This window comes from Acanthochromis polyacanthus, chromosome 18 (assembly GCF_021347895.1).
Source record: "Acanthochromis polyacanthus isolate Apoly-LR-REF ecotype Palm Island chromosome 18, KAUST_Apoly_ChrSc, whole genome shotgun sequence".
In the NCBI taxonomy this organism is placed as follows: Eukaryota; Metazoa; Chordata; class Actinopteri; family Pomacentridae; genus Acanthochromis; species Acanthochromis polyacanthus.
Window position 1 is genome coordinate 25033431 of NC_067130.1, and position 19996 is coordinate 25053426.

The window sequence follows — 19996 nt, forward strand, 5'->3', positions numbered from 1 at the left end:
ACAAGATGGCGGCTCATACGCAAAGGAGGGGGTCAGATGTGCAGAAGACAACCAGTCAGAAGAAAGACACATCCTGAATGCTTACGTACCTGTGAAACTAGATATAAGGCTGGGTCAGAGGAAGAATAGTGTGTCAGACTTCATGAACTGACAGGAACTTTGTTGTTGTCAGGGACAGGAAGTTTGGCTCTGTATGCTATATTCAGTCTGCTTGCAATAAATATACTGATTGAGACCTAAATACCTTCTTCTATTACTTCATTCAACGAATGCGCAAGAGCTATCTCAATCATAGTCTGTTTTCCTGGTAGAATGAGATTGTGCTCCAATAAGGGATGAGCCCGGCTTTATCCGTCGCCGAAGAATAAACAGCTTCAGCTCTGATGGGGTGCCGCTGTGTCCAATAATCCAAAAGCTGCTGAAGCGGCCAGGAGTGTAGCAAGGCGGGGGGAGGTACCGGATGAAAGTTGAAAGGCAGGTAGAAAAGAGTGAGAGGAAGAAAAGAGAGGAAAAGAGACGAGGAGGAGAAAAGGAGGGGCAGAGAGAGAGGTGCCAGGCTGGGACCCTGACAGTACCCCCTCCTGTATGTGCACCCCCTGGCGCACAGCTTGACCAGTCTGGGTGCTGGAGGATGATCCTTGTAGAGGAGGAAGAGTCCAGGGGCAGGCGAAGGCCAGGCAAATGGGGCCGGACATGCTGGAGGGACCACTCCGGAAGGCGGCCCAGGGGCTGAACAGCCTGGGGGGACCACCCCGGAGGGCGGCCCTGGGGCTGGACAGGCAGGAATCCATGGCAGCAGAATCTCCTGGGAGGCTGAACGGGTGGCAGGAGATTGAGAACCAGCGACTGGCACGACGGGGACTGCCTGGAAGCTGGACTGGGAACTGACAGGACCCCTCAGGAAACCAGACCACGGGCCAGACTGGGGGCCGGATTGGGGACCCCTCCGAGGGTCGGACCGGGGACCCCTCCGGAGGCTGAACTGGGGACTGGGCTGGGAACCCACTCAGCGCTGGGGCGGCCACTGCAGGGGGATCACTCGGTGCTGGGGCGGCCACTGCATTAGGGGAGGCGTCAGCTGACTCCAGCATTGTCTCAAGGCTGGGGGGATTCTCAGCAGGCTCTGGCTGGCCTGTGTCCCAGCCGACATGGACCCACTTTACAGTGGCAGGGGAGGTGGTGTCATGCCCCTCAAGGACTGGAGAGGAGGCTTTAAGCCTCTTAAGAACTGAAGAGGGGGCGTCAGCCCCAACAAGGACAAGAGACGGGGCGTCGGCTGCGAGTCCCTCCCAGACAGGAACTGAGGACTGGGACCCTGACACTGTATTAATTTCCATTATTATGATGATGTCACTCAGTGTATGTATGAAGCGAGCCAGCATGCAAGACTGAAGTCATTGTATCTGGGTCCAAACATCTCAGAAACCCACTTTCAAAGAATATAGTTACTCTGAATGGCATTATATTGGCCTCCAGTACTACAGTGAGGAACTGGGGAGTTTCTTTGACCTGGACTTGTCCTTTAACCCGTTAAAGTACGCCGGCCCGCGGGCGGGCCGTTTTGATATCGGTATACGCTTTTTTTTAAACAGAAGGACACTGCAAACACGATTATACAAACCCTATACACACATAGAAAGCTGAGATTCTCATGAATCCGCCGGTATAAACCACTTTCAGATGTGATTACCACAGCGGGTAATATAAACACATTTGTCCAACAAACAACAAGTCACGTAAACGTGCACAGCTCACCTGTCGACGCAGTTTGGACGCTCGTTTCTGGTCATAAAAGAAGATAATCCACAAAAACTGGCCAGAACCCAAGCTTAGCCATCCAGAGAAAACAATCCAGTATAATACTTTGGCCAAAACATGTCTCGAAATAAGTAAAAAATCCAGAAATTGATCGGCTCTGTGCGCGTGCACGCGGCGCGTGGTGGCGCTGTGCGTTTCATATTCAGTGCATTTTTGTATTATAAGTTTATCAAACATGCTTGTATTTCCTTTGTTCGGGATTCAAAATGGATACTGAAGGCTTCTCTTCCGCTTCAAACCGAATTTCAACCAATCAAGTGACTCATTTCCGCCTACCACGGCGAAACAGCCAACCGTGGCCGAGTCTGACAGATATGGATTACATCACTTGATTGACTTATTTCTCAGCAAATCACGCCGGAGGAAACGTTAGATTGACAGGCCTGGTAGCCAATGAGTTTGCTGAATGGCTTGAATATAAATCCCGCCTCTGCCAGCGGGTTTATATGATATTTCATTCGTGAGCTCCGGGCTCCACCTGCTGTTTCTCTGTATTCCTCTCAATCTGTGTGTGTGATCGACACTGAAGCCTACCTGAAGTGATTTTTTGAGTTCTTTATGAGTTTTTGGAGTGAAAATAATGTGAAAATGATGTGAAAATGAAGTAATACCATTGTGTAGAGGGTGTGTACAGGGTATACAGAGGCTGTCCAACATTGACAGGGGCGGGGCATATCAGCACAAATACATGTGTGAAACACTCATTTCTTGTAGTATTGCTCTGAAATTTTGACCTGAACTATGTAAGACCCCAGGCTTTTGCAATATTGTGTTTTTAAGCTCTTACAGTGCTGCCACACTGATTTTCAGGTGTTTTATTAGGGAAAAAATGTAGGCGAGAAAAAAAATTCATCCTAATTCAGTGTGTGCCAACATGAAATACTCTGTGCCAGTAGCACCTAGAGTAATTCTGACTGCACTGGGTGAAAATTCAGGTTGTCTGCTTTCAAATGAGACCCCAACCATGCATGTACTCCAAACAGTTCAAGAACAGCATTCAATTTACTTTCTGTACATCTCAGTAGAAATTTCGGGCGGAAATTGCCTGTACTTTAAAGGTACACATTAAACAGGTCTGTAGGACTTCCTCTTTCACTTGAGAAATGTTGTAAAAAGCAGGAAAAAGATGAAAAAGAGAGTAAAAAGCACTCTCAGAGTGATGCAGAAAAACTAGTCCATGCGTTTGTCACTTCCAGGCTTGACTATTACAGTTCCTTACTCTCAGGATGTAGCAATAGCTCTCTGAAAAACCTACAGTTGATCGAAAATGCTGCAAAGAGAGTACTGACGGGAGTTAGCAAGAGCGATCATATTTCTGCTATACTGGCTTCTCTTCATTGACTTCCTGTGAAATCTAGAATAGAATTTAAAAGCTCCCAGTTTGGGTTCAGAAGGCAGACACCCTCTCTCTTTTTAAGACCAGGCTTAAAACCTTTCTTTTTGACAGATCTTATAGACCCCGAGAGGGTCACTTGGAGTCTGCATGTATGGGGCACAACTGGTTTCTTCTTTTTTTTTTTTCTTCAACATCCCTTAGTTATATCCCTTGATATACTGTTATAGGCCAAGGCTGCTGGGGGACCTCTCTTGATGCACTGAGCCCTTCTCTCATTATCTATGTACACAACAAAAATATAAACACAACACTTTTGTTTTTGCTCTCATTTTTTTGAGATGAGCTCAAAGATTTCAAACTTTTTCCACATACACAATATCACCATTTCTCTCAAATATTGTTCACAAATCTGTCTAAATCTGTGATAGTGAGCACTTCTCCATCCCACCTCACAGGTGTGCCATATCAAGATGCTGATTAGACACCATGATTAGTGCACAGGTGTGCCTTAGACTGCCCACAGTAAAAGGCCACTCTGAAATGTGCAGTTTTAATCACACAGCACAATGCCACAGATGTGGCAAGATTTGAGGGAGTGTGCAGTTGGCATGCTGACAGCAGGACTGTCAACCAGAGCTGTTGCTCGTGTATTGAATGTTCATTTCTCGACCATAAGCCGTCTCCAAAGGCGTTTCAGAGAATTTGGCAGTACGTACATCCAACCAGCCTTACAACCACAGACCACGTGTAACCACACCAGCCCAGGACCTCCACGTCCAGCATGTTCACCTCCAAGATGGTCTGAGACCAGCCACTCGGACAGCTGCTGAAACAATCGGTTTGCATAACCAAAGAATTTCTGCACAAACTGTCAGAAACCGTCTCAAGGAAGCTCATCTGCATGCTCATTGTCCTCATCAGGGTCTCCACCTGACTCCAGTTCGTCATAGTAACCGACTTGACTTGAGTGGCGTCTGGCACATTGAAGAGGTGTTCTCTTCACGGATGAATCCTGGTTTACATTGTTCAGGGCAGATGGCAGACAGCGTGTGTGACGTCGTGTGGGTGAGCGGTTTTCTGATGTCAATGTTGTGGATGGAGTGGCCCATGGTGGCGGTGGTGTTATGGTATGGGCAGGCATCTGTTATGGATGAAGAACACAGGTGCATTTTATTGATGACAATTTGAATGCACAGAGATATCGTGACGAGGTCCTGAGGCCCATTGTTGTGCCATACACCCAAGAACATCACCTCATGTTGCAGCAGGATAATGCACGGCCCCATGTTGCAAGGATCTGTACACAATTCTTGGAAGCTGAAAACGTCCCAGTTCTTGCATGGCCAGCATACTCACCGGACATGTCACCCATTGAGCATGTTTGGGATGCTTTGGATCGGCGTATACGACAGCGTGTACCAGTTCCCGCCAATATCCAGCAACTTCACTCAGCCATTGAAGAGGAGTGGACCCCCCCCACCCCTCCAATAAAACAAAACTGCATCTTTCAGAGTGGCCTTTTATTGTGGACAGTCTAAGGCACACCTGTGCACTAATTATGGTGTCTAATCAGCATCTTGATATGGCACACCTGTGAGGTGGGATGGATTACCTCAGCAAAGGAGAAGTGCTCACTATCACAGATTTAGACAGATTTGTGAACAATATTTGAGAGAAATGGTGATATTGTGTATGTGGAAAAAGTTTTAGATCTTTGAGTTCATCTCATAAAAAATGGGAGCATAAACAAAAGTGTTGCGTTTATATTTTTGTATATTTTGAGTGTAAATAAATTCCTAGCTCAGCTGCTCCCTCTCTCTCTCTCTCTCTCTCTCTCTCTCTCTCAGTCTCCCTTCTCTCCCTCTCAGTCCCTCTCTCTCTACTGAGACTGTTGGTACTCAGTGTCTGCCTCATAAAGGTCAGGTTAGGTTACACACACCTGCAAGTGATACCACCTCATAGATATCTTGCTCCTCATGAATTATTACAGATCTTGCAAGTTGTAGTGAGCATGTGTATCGAGTCTGGCTGCTGGCAGGTAAAGCAGTCAGTAAGCAACAGAGTTAGGATGGACATCTCTGTTCTGCCCAACAACAACCACCCAGAGAAGTTCCTCCAGCTGGATGTTGGGATGTTGCCGGCCACATATGGCATGTTCCAAGTCGGCACACTCATGTCCAGCCAGCGACAATGGCAGAACAGGGTCTACTCACAGGTATGAATCACTCTTCTGTATTCTCATCTTACTTTGTGTTTCGGATCAAAATTAGCTCAGAAAGTTAAACCTATGAAAAAATGACTATCTTAAAGTATTACACAGGTTTACAGTTAAGAACATCAGCAAGCAAATTGTAGTCTGTATCTATAGTGGTTTGAGGAAAATAGGATGTTTAAACCAGGCTCAAGTACAAACTAAGATAAAACTGGAAGACATGACGTGTCAACTGAGTTCATGTATACACTGAACAATCCTGTGTAAACTGCAACTCAACAGAAACCCATACAGTCCTGGCCGAAATTATTGGCACCCCTGGAATTTTCCAGAAAATACACCATTTCTCCCAGAAATTGTTGCAATTACAAATGTTTTTGATATACATGTGTTTATCTCCTTGATGTGCATTGGAAAAGCCCCAAAAAGCAGAAGAAAAAAGCCAAAATTGACCTTATTTTACACAAAACTCAAAAAATGAGCCCCCATTTTGACACAGTATGGGTAGACTGAGTGTGCGACACAGATGGTGCTTGTTGTACTTACAGAACAGGACTTCCAGGGAGTGTTCCAAATGTGGCAGGAACACTGGGAGTGGTGTATTGCTGCACAAGAAGACTAGTTTAAAGATGATAGCAGTCACACTTTCGGTGCAGTTTTGGAACTTTTTGATCAGATTTCAGATATCTGTCTCCAGTATCTTCTCTCTGTTTTAGAAAGTGTTGAAGGCTAAAGCTGAATGTAGTGAGAATTCAAATCTTTCTCCACAGAAGGAGCAAAGGGGAAAGACTGAAGTGAGATCTCCACCGTCCCCAGAGGGCAGTCCTGTGATGTTTGTAGACAGATATCTGGAGAAGCACATCACTCCAGTCACTCTGAAGTCTAACATTAAAAGGAACCCACTGTATACAGACATAAAATCAATGGATGCTGTGAACAATGAAAAGTCCAAGCCTTCGTGGACTGTCAAGGAGTATGACACACAAACAATCCATGGCAACTTGGCAGATTATTTAAAGGTAATTTGTAGAGAAGAAAAGGTGCATGTTTAAGACCCTCGTTGGAAGTGTGAGAAAACAATGAGCCTCTTCCTGCTTTTCATCCAGTGTTGTCCTACTTGTGCAAGCACAAAAAAAGGCCCCAGAAGTTGTATAGTCTGCAAGGATGCTGTTTTGACTATCAGCTAAGGACAATAAGTAACTTGTGTCCTACTAACCTTGACTGTATAAAACTGTTTTGTATATTTTCCTATCTTCACTCAATCAACTCAGCTCATGCAGCTATATCACAGTATATCAAAATTGTCGTTCTAATGTATTTTTGTTGTTTGAGAGAGACAGTTCACTCAGCTGATTTACAAACAAACTGATATGATGCTGATTTACATGAAAATTCATGTAAAACTGAGGTTGAACCACAGAGATCCCATACAGCAATAGATTACCCTCTCAGAAAAAATATTGGAGACTGTGCGCAAACTACTACTACTACTACTAATAATAATAATAATAATAATAATACATTTATTTTGCTTAGCGCTTTTCAAAATACTCAGAGACACTTAACATAGTTATATTATAAAATCAGCAAACATTAAAACAGAGAAACATCTTGAAATAAGTCAGAAAACACATCATAAAATAATTTAGTTTTATATGTTACAGTTTTTCTCAATCATTTTGGTACATTTCTCGAATCAAATTTGGCATTTGCAAAACAGTAAGTGCATTTCTCAGAACAATTTGTACAAATAGCAAAACACCATGGATTACCTGCAAAGTCAGTCTCTTCCTCAAAATCCTAAGTTCATCTCTCAAAAGTAAATATCTGTGTCAATGAACATGTCAGTGCCATCAGAATGACTTGTCCTTGTGTCATTGTGTATGGATAAGATAGTCAAATTGTTTAGTCATGTTGTCATTATAACAGTGTATTCTGGAGGGATGTTCTGATGTAAACTATGACTAAAGTTTTGATGACAGTTATTGTAAATTGCAAGTTACACCTTAGTGTATGTGGGAGATTGATCGCAAGACTGGACAAGATTCACATTTACGCTTTTACTGTTTGTGCTGTAATTTGTTGACAGACCACATCATTGCAAAACAGAAAGGAAAACAGTGCTACACAGCACTAAGAAAAAACAAAAAAAACAAAAGTAGAAATGTGAACATAGGACAATGTCCTTAGGGAAAACTGTACATGCAGTGCCGTAGGAATTACACTGCAGTCTTCCTACACACTGTCTGTTGGGCCACAAATTCTCATCCACATCATGATGAGATGATGTGGATTACTATTGCAACAACACATCATCAGTAAGGTAAAACTAACCTGTCTCACAACGGTCTAGCACCCGATCATGTTCCCTATTAGTGGGTGAACAATCCAACGCTTGGTGAATTCTGCTTCACAATGATAGGAAGAGCCAACATCGAAGGATCAAAAAGTGTCTTGGAGCGACTTCAGAAACCCCTAACCCTTCACACATTTCCCTTCATTAGAGAAAGTCAAGATTCACCTGGGAGCAATTTACCAATTCAGGACAGATTTAGAAAAAAAGTCTAATGGAAGTGTATAGAAATATCCTTGACATATTGTGACAACTTGTTCAACCATTTTGCATGTAAAGACTTCTGCGATGAACTAATGTCTAAATGTTGTGGTGGGTGAGACTATTCAACAGAGACCCATTATAATACATTTTGATCAACATAACATAAGCCACTGATAATGTAGGAAACAGCGGAGAATTGTAATTATTTGCATGGATGTACCAAAGCATTTGCAACTTGTTCAAAGAAATGAAAAACTGCTTTTTTGATGAGCACAAGTGACACGATGATGTGAAGATTGAACAAGTAGTTTTGAGAATTTCAATTCTGATCTGAGAAATGTACCAAAGCGACTGAGAAGAACTATTGAAGCAGTTCTGGACAGGTGGGTCTTGATGAGTGATTTGAAAATGGTCATGGATGTGTTGGGGTAGGGAGTTCCAGAGTGTGGTGGGAAATATGGAGAAGGCTTTGTCACCCCAAGTTCAATGCTTGGTTCTGAGCAAGGAGAAGAGAAGGTTTGCACTGGAGACACGAAGGCTGCGAGAAGGAGTGTGATAGACAATATGTGTATATATACACTCACCGGCCACTTTATTTGGTACACTTGACCTGTTAACACTAGTAGCTAATCAGCCAATCACATGGCCATAACTCAGTGCATTTAGGCATGTAGGCATAGTCAAGACAACTTGCTGAACTTCAAACTAGGGATCAGAATGGGGAAGAAAGGTGGTTTAAGTGACCTTGAACGTGGCATGGTTGTTGGTGCCAGACTGTCTGAGTATTTCAGAAACCACTGATCTACTGGGATTTTCACACACAACCATCTCCAGGGTTTACAGAGAATGGTTCGAAAAAGAAAAAATATCCAATGAGCAGCAGTTGTGTGGAAGAAAATGCCTTGTTGATGTGAGAGGTCAGAGGAGAATGTGCAGACTGGTTGGAGATGACAGAAAGGCAACCATAACTCAAATGATCCCTCCTTGCAGTTTGGTGGGACCAGTTTTTACTTCTACCATGTCTTTTTTGTATCTCAAGCCACATGTTGACTGCACAGTTCACTTAGGATACCTATTCATACTCCCTGAACTCTGATCTTTATAGTTGGAATTCACTGAGCTCCTGAGAGCAACCCATTCTTTCACAAATGTTTGTAAATGCAGTCTGCATGCCCCGGTGCTTGATTTTATACACCTGTGCCCATGGAAGTGATTGGAACACCTGATTCTCATTATTTGGATGGGTGAGCGAATACTTTTGGCAATATAGTGTATATTTAGGTAGACACAGGACATTTAATTGTATGAGGGATCTTTGTTCCTCAGTCTATGTTCTAGCAATTATATGTCCTCATGCACTTCCAGATAATATGTGTCCACAAGTGAACAATTCAATTTTAGTCTAGATGGCTTTTCATATCAGGCAGCCTAGGTCTACCACTGGGAACAGAGAGGTTATAACACATGTCAGTGTATACACAGTATAACATGAAGAATTACATTTTGTGTTGTTTTTAATGTGGTGATGTTTCATTTTATTCTCCTTTTCTTTGGAGGAGGAAGAGAAGACTCCCAAAGATCTGGAATTTTGGACTGAAGATCTCTACACACCAGGATTTGACTCTTTACTGAAAAGGAAAGAAGCAGAACATAAAAGAAAAAGACTTAAAATTCTTTCCCTAGTAATTCTGTCTGTTTGCTCTATTCTGATTCTTATCATTGTGCCAGTTGTGGTTCTACAAAAGAAAGATTAACAAATGAGGACACTGCTGTTGTAAAGTTCATCTTAAAGAACCTACTTTCTTCTTAGGTGGTGACTGTACTCTTTATTTTGATAGAGAGTTGATAACTGGCCAGAGACAACAACATACAAGTATATTGGACAGTCACATAGGACTACTGAAGAAAGAACATTTAACACCACCAATCTGCTCCAACAGCAGAATTTATTCACGACTTAGCTAAATAATCGCCCCAATGTTATTATTAGGTGTCATTAATGTAAGTGTGAATAGTACTGGGAAATGAAGTGTGGCAGGTAAGTCATTTATCAGTGTGACAGCTGTGACTGAAACAAAAGATGGTAAGTAAGGCACTGGTTATGCCAGTAAGGTGAGCTTCAGGCCTACTGAAAAGGAGGCAGTACCAGAATTAGCCATTGTGCCATCTGCGTTTGCCAAATTGCAGGCTTTGTTGCAGAATATGATGTAGAAAATAACTCCGTCTAGTGGCACATTGTTGAATCTGTGACAAATCTGACTAACAGAAAGATATGTGTCTTGTTTGACCTGAAGACAAATATGAAAATAAAATTAAGTTTCAGAGATGCATTTGACCGTTTTTCTTCACGGTTTACAGAGCGAATCTAGCCAAGTTGGAGCTGTAGACAGTGCACTGATCTTTACTTTTCTATAACTACCAGCAGGACTGTGATCATCAAGCACTTAATTTCCTGATTCGGTAAATTTGCACCAATGTGCACCTTTCAATATAGATTATAAGTATAGTTCTCTGAACAGTAATAGTATAGTCAACACAGACAATGACAACATTTTTATAATTTTGCCTCTTAATACCATCGCAATGGATTTAAAAAGTCAAGATGTGACTGCATCTTCGGTGCTTTTAACCCAACCTTCTGCTTGCTTCTGTCTCGGTTTAACCAAAACATTTTCTCTCTCTTTTTTTTTTTTTGGTAATTGTACAAATTAACATAATTGTAAATATAAGTATTATTTTTAATACTTTGATGTAAATTCTGTAGTGTGGGGTGTGTAAACTTCACACCCTGTGGGAAATAAAATTTCTCCTGAGTCCTTCATACAGAATCAGTCTGAAGGCTGTTATGGGCAATCAAAGTCTGGACAGTCCTGTACCAAGAGGTTATGAACGTGCCTGTGCACGAAGAGAGGGCTGAGATAAATGCATTTCTGCACCATCTGTTTTTGACCAATAACATTGTAGCACATTTCATAAATACACTCTATTTACTGTAAATTTCATCCATTGCTGGGAAGATGTCAACAGATTAACATTTTAAGAATAGTCATGGTGTTAAGAACAGGTGATGTGAACCCAAGCAGCAGGTGAAACAGGCAGGCAGGTGAAATAATTATGAGTTTAATGAGTATAAAAAAAAACAGAAAACACTTCAAGTGGGAGGCACAGGAAAATAACAAGACAGGGGCAAACTAAGAGCGGCGGCCTGGGGCCGCGATAAGAACTAAACTAAACTAAAGAGGGAGAGGAAACTCACATAGTGTCCGGGGGGAAATCGGGAGACGAGGAGGGGAGCGGAGCTGAGGGAGTTGGTGGCAGAGATGTGGTGGGGACTGAGAAGCAGGCAGACCGGCAGTAGACGGAGGAGGGGTGCAGAGTGGGCGAGGGATTCCAGGGTGAAGAGGGAAGATGGAGCCAGCAAGTTAATCCAGAGAGAACTGAGTCCAAACAGTGATGTGCGTATGACGGGGTACAGCATTTAACAGGGTTGATGAGCAGGCAAGGTAATCCATGAATCCAGAGAGTGTTGGGGCCAGCATTTGAGTTGTGGCAGAGCAAGGCTTTTATCAGCCGCTGATTGCCAATTATGAGCAGCTGGGCTCGTCCACAGCTGTCTGTAATCAGCGGAGCCAGAGCACCGGAGAGGGAGAGGGCGTGACACATGGTCCTTGATATCAAGCTGCTTAGCATTGCAGAGTAAACAACTGTAACAGAAGTTGCTTGTCTTCTATCTCAAAACAAACACACTCAACATTACTCGCTTCCAGGCGCGAATTGAGTTTACAAAATGAACGGGCAAAAGTCAGACATAATGTCAGTCTCCTAGGGTTGTTCCCATCTTGACAGTACTTCCATTTAAGTGCCTACTAATTAGGGTAAAATATCTGGGTATAAAGTTGACAACAGGCTATTAGAAGATGATTACAATTAATATACACTGCCAGTCAAAAGTTTGGACACACTTTCTTATTCAAATGAATGAGAATAGATTGATAAAATGTTAAGACTAGACTTCTCAAATGGCAAATTTATCTTTGCGAGGGAAAATAAATGCTGTTAAAATGATATCTTCAAAAGTTAACTACACCTATATGGGGCTTCCAATTTACCTGTGTCCATGCTTAAACAGTATAATGAGGTATAAATGGGTCATTACCTCCCATTGTGCACTTACTCATGCTCTGTCTGAAAAGTCATCATAGTCCCATCTGAAAGGGTTTAACACTGAACACACAAAGCTCAACAAATGGAGCATTGCAGCTGAGAGCTCCCCATTCTGGTCTCTGCAGACATGAGTAATCAGTGGATCGCTGATGTGAATCAAATATCCTGATAACATCTAGGCTTACTGATGCATTTATAACAGCTTAAAAGTCTTTTCAGTCCTTTTTTTACTACAAGCATTATACCCTCTTTTACTAGACCCTTTTTATGCTGCTTTTTATATCGAAGGGTATTTATAATTCAGTTCAATTTATACATGAATTTCCCCTGTTTCTATTGCTTACTTGTAAAACCACCAGCTTCTGAATCAAGTCAATCTATCACACAGTCTCCTTCAAAATTAGATGTCATCCAAACATCACATTCCTAAACTCTGTGTTCCAATTACCTAGACTGTGTTTTGAAGGTGATCACTACTGTCCACATTGTCACTAGATTAACTTGTCTTTAATGGTATGAGTTGGTTGGCAAGCTGCTAAGGCATCTCATTTGCATGTGCAGAACTATACCATGATGGTGTCCCAAGTTGGTCATAGATGAAAAAATTAGGGGGTTGTCTTTCTCTTCTTGGTAATTTACATCCTAGTTTTCTATCACCATTACCAAGACCTGAATATGGGGATTCTGTAATCTCATCCTGAGCTCTTTCAACTACTGGTTGTTCATCTTGACTGTGATTACTATCCACCTGCAGCACATCTTCATCCTGCTGTGCTTATTTGTGAACCTTTCTTCAACTGGTGACCTGTTAACACTCAACACTGTCATGTCGTGGCCACTGTCCTCTTGCATGTCAGCAGACTTAATAGTCCTTTCCACCATAGGCACTTGAGGCTGTCCTACTGGTCTCTACTTGTACACACTTTCATCTTCATTTTCTTCCTCTGCAGCAGTTTTTACTCTGCCAAGGAATGGCGGAGTTGCGTGACGATCAGCGTATGTTTGTATGTGAATTTGTCTGTGTGCAACATTACTGAAAAACGGACCAACAGATTTGGATGGAAGGTCAGAAATGACACAAAGACCATCTGATTAGATTTTCACAGTGATGCGGTTTATAGTCTGGATCCACGGCTTTGTTAAAGATTTCCCATTGCAAGATATAGCTGTTGGCACGATGTTGCTGTAACCATTACGTGAACTCTGTCAGTTACCTGCTGATGATCACATGATTGCAATCCCACTACAAATTGACCATTATCAGTTGGAAATCATACAAGGAACAAATGATTAAACTGTGGAGGTGTTTCCAAGTCCCATCAATTCCTGGTGCCTGCTACATATTTAGGCCATGCAACGTAGCAAACCCCAGTCAGAAAATGGTGAAGCTACTGATGTTTCACAAAGCCTTTACGTTCAGCCGTCAGCCTTATTTTGAACACAAATTTACCTTTCTGCCCTTCACTCCTTTCTTCAGGAACACAGTAAGAGCTTGTCCCCATTCCAGTTAGGTGTTTATAAGTTTAGACCAGGGGTCGGCAACCTTCAACACTCAAAGAGCCATTTCGACCCGTTTCCCACAGAAAAGAAAACACCGGGAGCCGCAAAATCCTTTTGGCGTTTAAAATGAAGACAACACTGCATATATCACTTTTTTTTTTTTTTTTTACCTCTATGCCCTTGTTAATCAGTCATGATTAATTAATTACAAAGCCTCTGGTTAGATAGATTCATTTTTTAATTGTGTCCTACCACTAATATTTATCTTACTTGGTTAATGTCAGTTTTGCTCCTGGACCTCATATGTTACGTAATGTTAGCTGGAACTCAATATTTTGCGAATGTCTATTTAACTTGTAAAATCTATTTATCTTAAGCTAATAACTTTTCTCCGGTAAGTCGCTGCCCTATTTTCCAAGACGACACTCCTCTGACTCTCTGACCTGCTGCCTGGATGTGACATCGAGCCGTGTTCTTGCGAGTAACGTATATTACCCTATCATGAGTACTTTTGACTCAAAGACAAGACGTGTCTTTCTTGGAGTGGAGCTTTAATATACAGGCTTGCCATTCTTGAGTACAAAACGATGTGAAACTACAGGCGTTGCTTCTCCAGGAGTAAAATTTTAAAAAGGCATGAAACGTGTGGGAATCAGAAGCTCCGTGTTGTCCCTCTGCATCAGCTTTGCGCTCTCATGTCACAGACACAGCACATCCGGTGGAGTGACACGTCAAAGTAAGAGCGGTAATTTCAGAATAAAATTCTCTATATTAAAATGCATTGAAAGGCAGAACAATGTATTTTCCAAAGTTACAGGGAGCCACAACAGAGGGATAAAAGAGCCGCATGCGGCTCCGGAGCCGCGGGTTGCCGACCCCTGGTTTAGACCCATCCTTTGCTAGACAGCAACAGCGCGTAACCGTTTTCTTTCATCTTTATGTCAATTTTCTGTCTTTTCGGCAGCGTCTTCGTCATGTCAAGAAACCGCTTTTTCGATAAACACTTCCTGTGCCGCTGGAATGGTGAAAAAAAGCCTGTAACATTAAAAATACACCTTCAAAAAAAAAAAAGCATGGAGGGAACATTTACTTTAACACTTGCGAAACAAAAGCTTGCAAACAGCGATGAACTGATCAACAGACCTTTACAAGAGTAATTTACATGCAATTCGGTATTCGTACATCGCACGCACATCCATAACACATGCCTGTGCTCAGCGCAAGATAATTTTTTATTAAAGATTTCATCAGTCGGAAATAATGCATCAACTGAGCAGCCTTAGCGGAGTTCTGTGCTCTCCGAGTGCTTTTCTTGTTGAAACTCTAGGTGTCAGATTTTTGATAAGAAAATGATCACTAGGATACAAGACAGAGCTTCTTACTACTTACTATGTCATACGCGTCCTGCATTTCATGTTTCCATTCCTCCATGTTTGTTTGATGATCTGTTTTCACTGTCTCAGTGGTGAGACCAAACAAGAGATCAATGGGTAACCTTGGAGACTTTCCAAAAACAGGCAAAATTGGGAGAAACCTGTTTTTGTTGATCCTGTACAGTTCAATGCATAGATCAACTTGTTCAATGATTCTTTGCTGTTTGTCTGTTGTCAGTCAGCCTTTTTGCATTTAACACAATGTGTAATTAAAGCGCTAAACTTGCCCATTTCCTTGGAGCTGATAAGGTGTTGTTCATGATCCCAGTACAGTTCTGTTCAGCTGAGCCAATAACTGGTACTCAAATTTTCTTTTGCTTGCGGTCTTTCAGAATACCATTTTCATCAACATAATGTCACAGAACTAGGTGGGTAAACCCAAGCAGCAGGCAGACCGACAGGTGGGTGATTTATGAAAAGGTTTAATAATGCTGAACAGGGAATAATCAAACGGGAGGCACGGGAAATAACTGAACGGGGAAACTAAACTAAAGACGGCGGCCTAGGGCCGCGATGAAAGCTAAACTAAACTAAAGCTGGGGAGAGAGGTGACTCACAGAGTGTCCAGGGGTTCGGGAGACGAGGTGGCGGGCATGTGGCGAGGACTGAGGAGCAGACGCACCAGGAGCAGACGGAGGGGGGGTGCAGAGCGGACGAGGGATTCCGGGATGAGGAGGGGAAGACAGAGCAGGCAAGGTAATCCATAGAGTCTAGAGTGCCTATATAATGAAAGTGGCAACAACTGGGGATTTGAAGCCATTTTGTTTCCATTCACTCAATATGGGACGCGCAGCGCGAGGTGCCCATTCACGAAAACTATGGATTGTTTACTGATTTCAAGACATGTTTTGGACAAAATAATTTACTGGCTTGTTTTGTCTGGATGTCCAAGGTTGGATTATGGCCGTTTTGTGGAATATTTTCATCTGTGACTCATTTTGAGCCTTCAAAGGTGAGTTCTGCTGTTTACGTTATTTGCTGTTTGTTGGACAAATGTGTTTATATTACCCGCTGTGGTAATCACATCTGAAAGTGGTTTATACCGGCGGATTCATGAGAATCTAAGCTTTCCATGGGTGTATAATGTTTCTATCATCGAGCTTGCAGCTTCGGTCAATTTAGTAAAATACGTTTTCCCGTCCGACTGTACGGTGCTGCAGCTGTAAGCATATGGCTAACAGCATCCTCATGCTAACGGCGGCTAACAGCCCAGAAACAGGTGAACAACATGGAGCCTGTTCGGGTCATATGAGGCTGATAAGTGACTGCAGGTTGGACGGAAAACAGAAAATAGGAAACAGAAAACTGTCAGCTGTTTGTTGAATTGGAAATCATGTGAAAGAACAGGGAGGCTGTTGTCGAAGCTCAGATGGGCCGTGAAGTTTAACGGGTTACCCCGTTAAACTTCAGCTGCCCGTATTTCATGCATCTCCATGCATGAAAATGGTCAAAGTCAAAATAACCACAACTGCCTAAAATCACATCAAACTTTTCTATCTGTCATTCACCCATACATCATAACATGAAAGTACATACATGGGACTAACCTGGCACAAAAATCATGATGAAGTCGGTTTCCATCCCACTCTCTGGACTTTATTTTCCCACAGTTTCCTTCTTTCACTACTACTCCTGGGAAATCTAAACATGTGTAATCCCTTCTCCGATCGATTTGTGCACCCAAAGGCACAACAGCCCGTCATTTTTCAGGTATTTATGAAGCCAAAAAAGTCCTAGAATTACTCTCTGCGTTGTAAACAACGTTAACAGGCATAACCGGCGTTCATGAATAGGAAACAAAATGGCTCCTATAGATCACGTGACCAAAATTTTTTGGACCCGTCATGTCGCCACTCTCATTATATAGGCACTCTAATAGAGTCCAGGTCGCGACGTGCTCATGGCGGAATGCAACATGTAATGACCCAGCAATGGAGGAGTGGAGAGAGCCAGGCTTTATATGCTGCTGATTGAAGATCACGCTCAGCTGCACTCTTCCGCAGCCGCTTCTGATGAGTAAGAGAGCAGAGCAGAGCAGGAGAGGGAGGGGCCATGACACATGAAGTCTTTCCCATTCAAATAGGAATACTTTGCATCCTGGTGGCATTAAATTCATGTTCAATTGTTTTTGTGTCTCAAAATTTACACCGCATTACTGGACCAATGGCACTGTGATCTTGCTGTGCATGTCGGATCTCAGTAACAAAAAATGACTTATGTAGAGTATTTACAAGGCAGATACACGTGGACATTCATTCCATACTTTTCACTTCCATGCTTCACTTCATAGCAACAACAACGGAGCGCATGCGTGACCCAGCAACCTGGTCTCTACAGTGTTCACTGTAGTACAAAAAGATTCTGTGCCCATAACATCACCTGATTGTTGTGTGGTCAACACACTACAGTTTTGTGTCTCACCACTGGCTGCTGTACACTGGAGAGAGCTATCTTCTGGACAACCTTGTGGTGGTCTTGATTCTTGTGCCTTAACAGCTTCAGTTATCACTGTCACACAGTCTGATGCTAACTATTCAGTACACTGACACATCATCCATGCATTCTCTATACACCGCTTTAACCTCACTAGGGTCGCGGGGGGGGCTGGAGCCTATCCCAGTTGATTCGGGCGAAGGCAGGGAACACCCTGGACAGGTCGCCAGTCTGTCGCAGGGCTACATATACAGACAAACAACCACACTCACATTCACACCTACGGACAATTTTGAATAGCCAATTAACCTCAGCATAATTTTGGACTGTTGGAGGAAGCCGGAGTAAACCCATGCATGCACAGGGAGAACATGCAAACTCCATGCAGAAAGATCTCAGGCCCAAGCCGGGACTTGAACCGGGAACCTTCTTGCTGCAAGGCAAAAGTGCTAACCACTACCCCACTGTGCAGCCTACTGACACATCAACTCCTCAATATTTAGAGCCATTATTGATAGACTCTCAGCATCCACATTCTCTTTACCAGGCCAATATCGAATGGTAAAGTGGAAGTCTGCAAGCTCAGCTACGTGGATTATTATCAGTGAACACAGTAAAGGTAGATGCATACTACAGGTAATCTCTGAATTCCTCAGTGATCGCTCACTTTAAACCAAGAAATTTCAATTTCTCTGAGTGGAGATGGTAGTGTAGTGGTCCCCTGGCAGCTTCCAAACAGCTGGGAAGCCAGGGAATCTGGGTGATAGCGGGAAAACGTAGTCCTGAGTTCAAGCCTTCTGCCCTGGTTCACCATCAACTGCTTCATGTTTCTAATCTTTTTTCCCCACTCAGCGACATACCCACTAAGAAACCAATTCTGATTATTGGCAGATCCACAGTCAGAAATGTGAAATTAGTGGCACCAGTGACCATAGTCAAATGCCTCTGAGGGCCCAGAGTGAGCGACATCGAATCAAATTTAAAACTACCGGCTAAGGATAAACATAAATACAGTAAGATTATAATTCATGTCAGCAGTAATGTCACCCAGTTACTCCAAATTAGGGTGGAACTGGTGTGTAACTTTGCCAAAATCATGTCGGACTCAGTAGATTTCTCTGAACCCCTGCCTGATCTGACCAGTGACAATATGTTTAGCCACATGTCGTCGTTGTACTACTGGCTGTTGAGATGATGTCCGGCAAACGACATGGGCTTCATAAACAATTGGAGCTTTTTCTGGGGAAAACCTGGTCTGATTAGGAGAGACGGCATCCATCTCACAATGGATGGTGCAGCTCTCACCTACAGGATTATGGCGGATTTTATCAGTACTCCTAAAGCATGACAACCCAGAATTAAGACAAGGATGCAGAGTTACAGTATTACACACCTTTTTGCAGTGTTCTTAGAGCTGTCACCCTTGGAAGTTGTCACTCTTGCAATATAAAGAAAAAAATGGGCCTCATTGAATTTGAAAAGATATTTTCAAAATATATATTTTCCAGTGTTTCACATATGTCTGTTGCATTTTTCTGCAGTGTACTGCAGAAGATTATCCAAGATTAACCCTAACCTCCAAAAGCAGTGTGTAGTAACTGCAATTTTAAAAATGAAATTCCCTCAGTTTGTAAATCAGCTTTTATTCTCCCTTTATTAAAAGGGGGTGACCCAGTGATTGTAGCTGATTATACACCAATATCTAATCTGTCAGTGCGGGCCAAAGTTCTTGAGGCTCTTGTAAGTGAGCAAGTAAAGACATTCTTAAATTCCAATGCTGTTTCATCAAAATATCAATCAGGCTTCAGAAAAAAAACCATATAGCACCATCACAACTGCAATGAAGGTGGTAAATAACATTATTGTTGCACTTGACAAGAAACAGCATTGTGCATCACTTTTTATCTATCTATTGACCATGATATTTTAAAACTTAGACTCCTTCATTCGAGACTCTTGAAGCACGCAGTCACTTGGTTTGCAAACTATCGCAGTAACAGGACTCAGTGCATTAAATGTGATGATCTATATTCTGAAATTGTTACTGTACGCAAGGGGGTGCCGCAGGGTTCTGTATTAGGTCCCCTTTTATTCATTATTTATATCAATAATCTGGATCTAAATGTGTCACATGCTAATTTGCATTCTTATGCTGATGACACAGCTATTTACTGCTGTGGATCAACTCTTGTTCAGGTTACTGAATCCCTGCAGAAAGACTGTTGCTGTCCAGCACTCATCTGAAACTTGTTCTCAATGCAGACAAGACTACGTTAATGCTGTGCTCCAATTCTAGGAAATGGCCACAAATTACTTCCTCAGTGTCCACACTTGAGGGAGAAATAGAGATGGTTGACGTGCAAATACCTGGGTGTCTGGATTGATGACTCCCTCACTTTTAAGAAACTCAGCACCTTTTGCATGGAATATGTTGCAGAAAAATTGGGAATTAACTGAGTCAATTTCACTGAGTGCTTTTAAATCTAAACTGAGTTCTTGAGGCCGACTCCACAACATGCACTTGTTTTTTTGTTTAATAACGT

At 42.5% G+C, this 19996-nt stretch overlaps 1 protein-coding gene across 1 annotated transcript; it reads left to right on the forward strand.

Moving 5' to 3' along the window:
- The first annotated feature begins 5005 nt into the window (after positions 1 to 5005).
- minar2 (membrane integral NOTCH2 associated receptor 2) lies at positions 5006 to 10238 on the forward strand. Its single transcript, XM_051938924.1, has 3 exons — positions 5006 to 5369; positions 6143 to 6385; positions 9480 to 10238. Exons 1-3 carry the CDS (start codon positions 5166 to 5168, stop codon positions 9675 to 9677), a joined length of 645 nt encoding a protein of 214 aa, XP_051794884.1. The 5' UTR covers positions 5006 to 5165; the 3' UTR covers positions 9678 to 10238.
- The last annotated feature ends 9758 nt before the right edge of the window (positions 10239 to 19996 follow it).

Bases quoted from the DNA above. Each gene is read 5' to 3' on its own strand.
- minar2 (XM_051938924.1), top strand. From the start codon at position 5,166: ATGTGTATCGAGTCTGGCTGCTGGCAGGTAAAGCAGTCAGTAAGCAAC. The intron at 5,370-6,142 runs GTATGAATCACT...CCACAGAAGGAG, and splicing joins AGAACAGGGTCTACTCACAG to CAAAGGGGAAAGACTGAAGT. The intron at 6,386-9,479 runs GTAATTTGTAGA...TTTTCTTTGGAG, and splicing joins ACTTGGCAGATTATTTAAAG to GAGGAAGAGAAGACTCCCAA.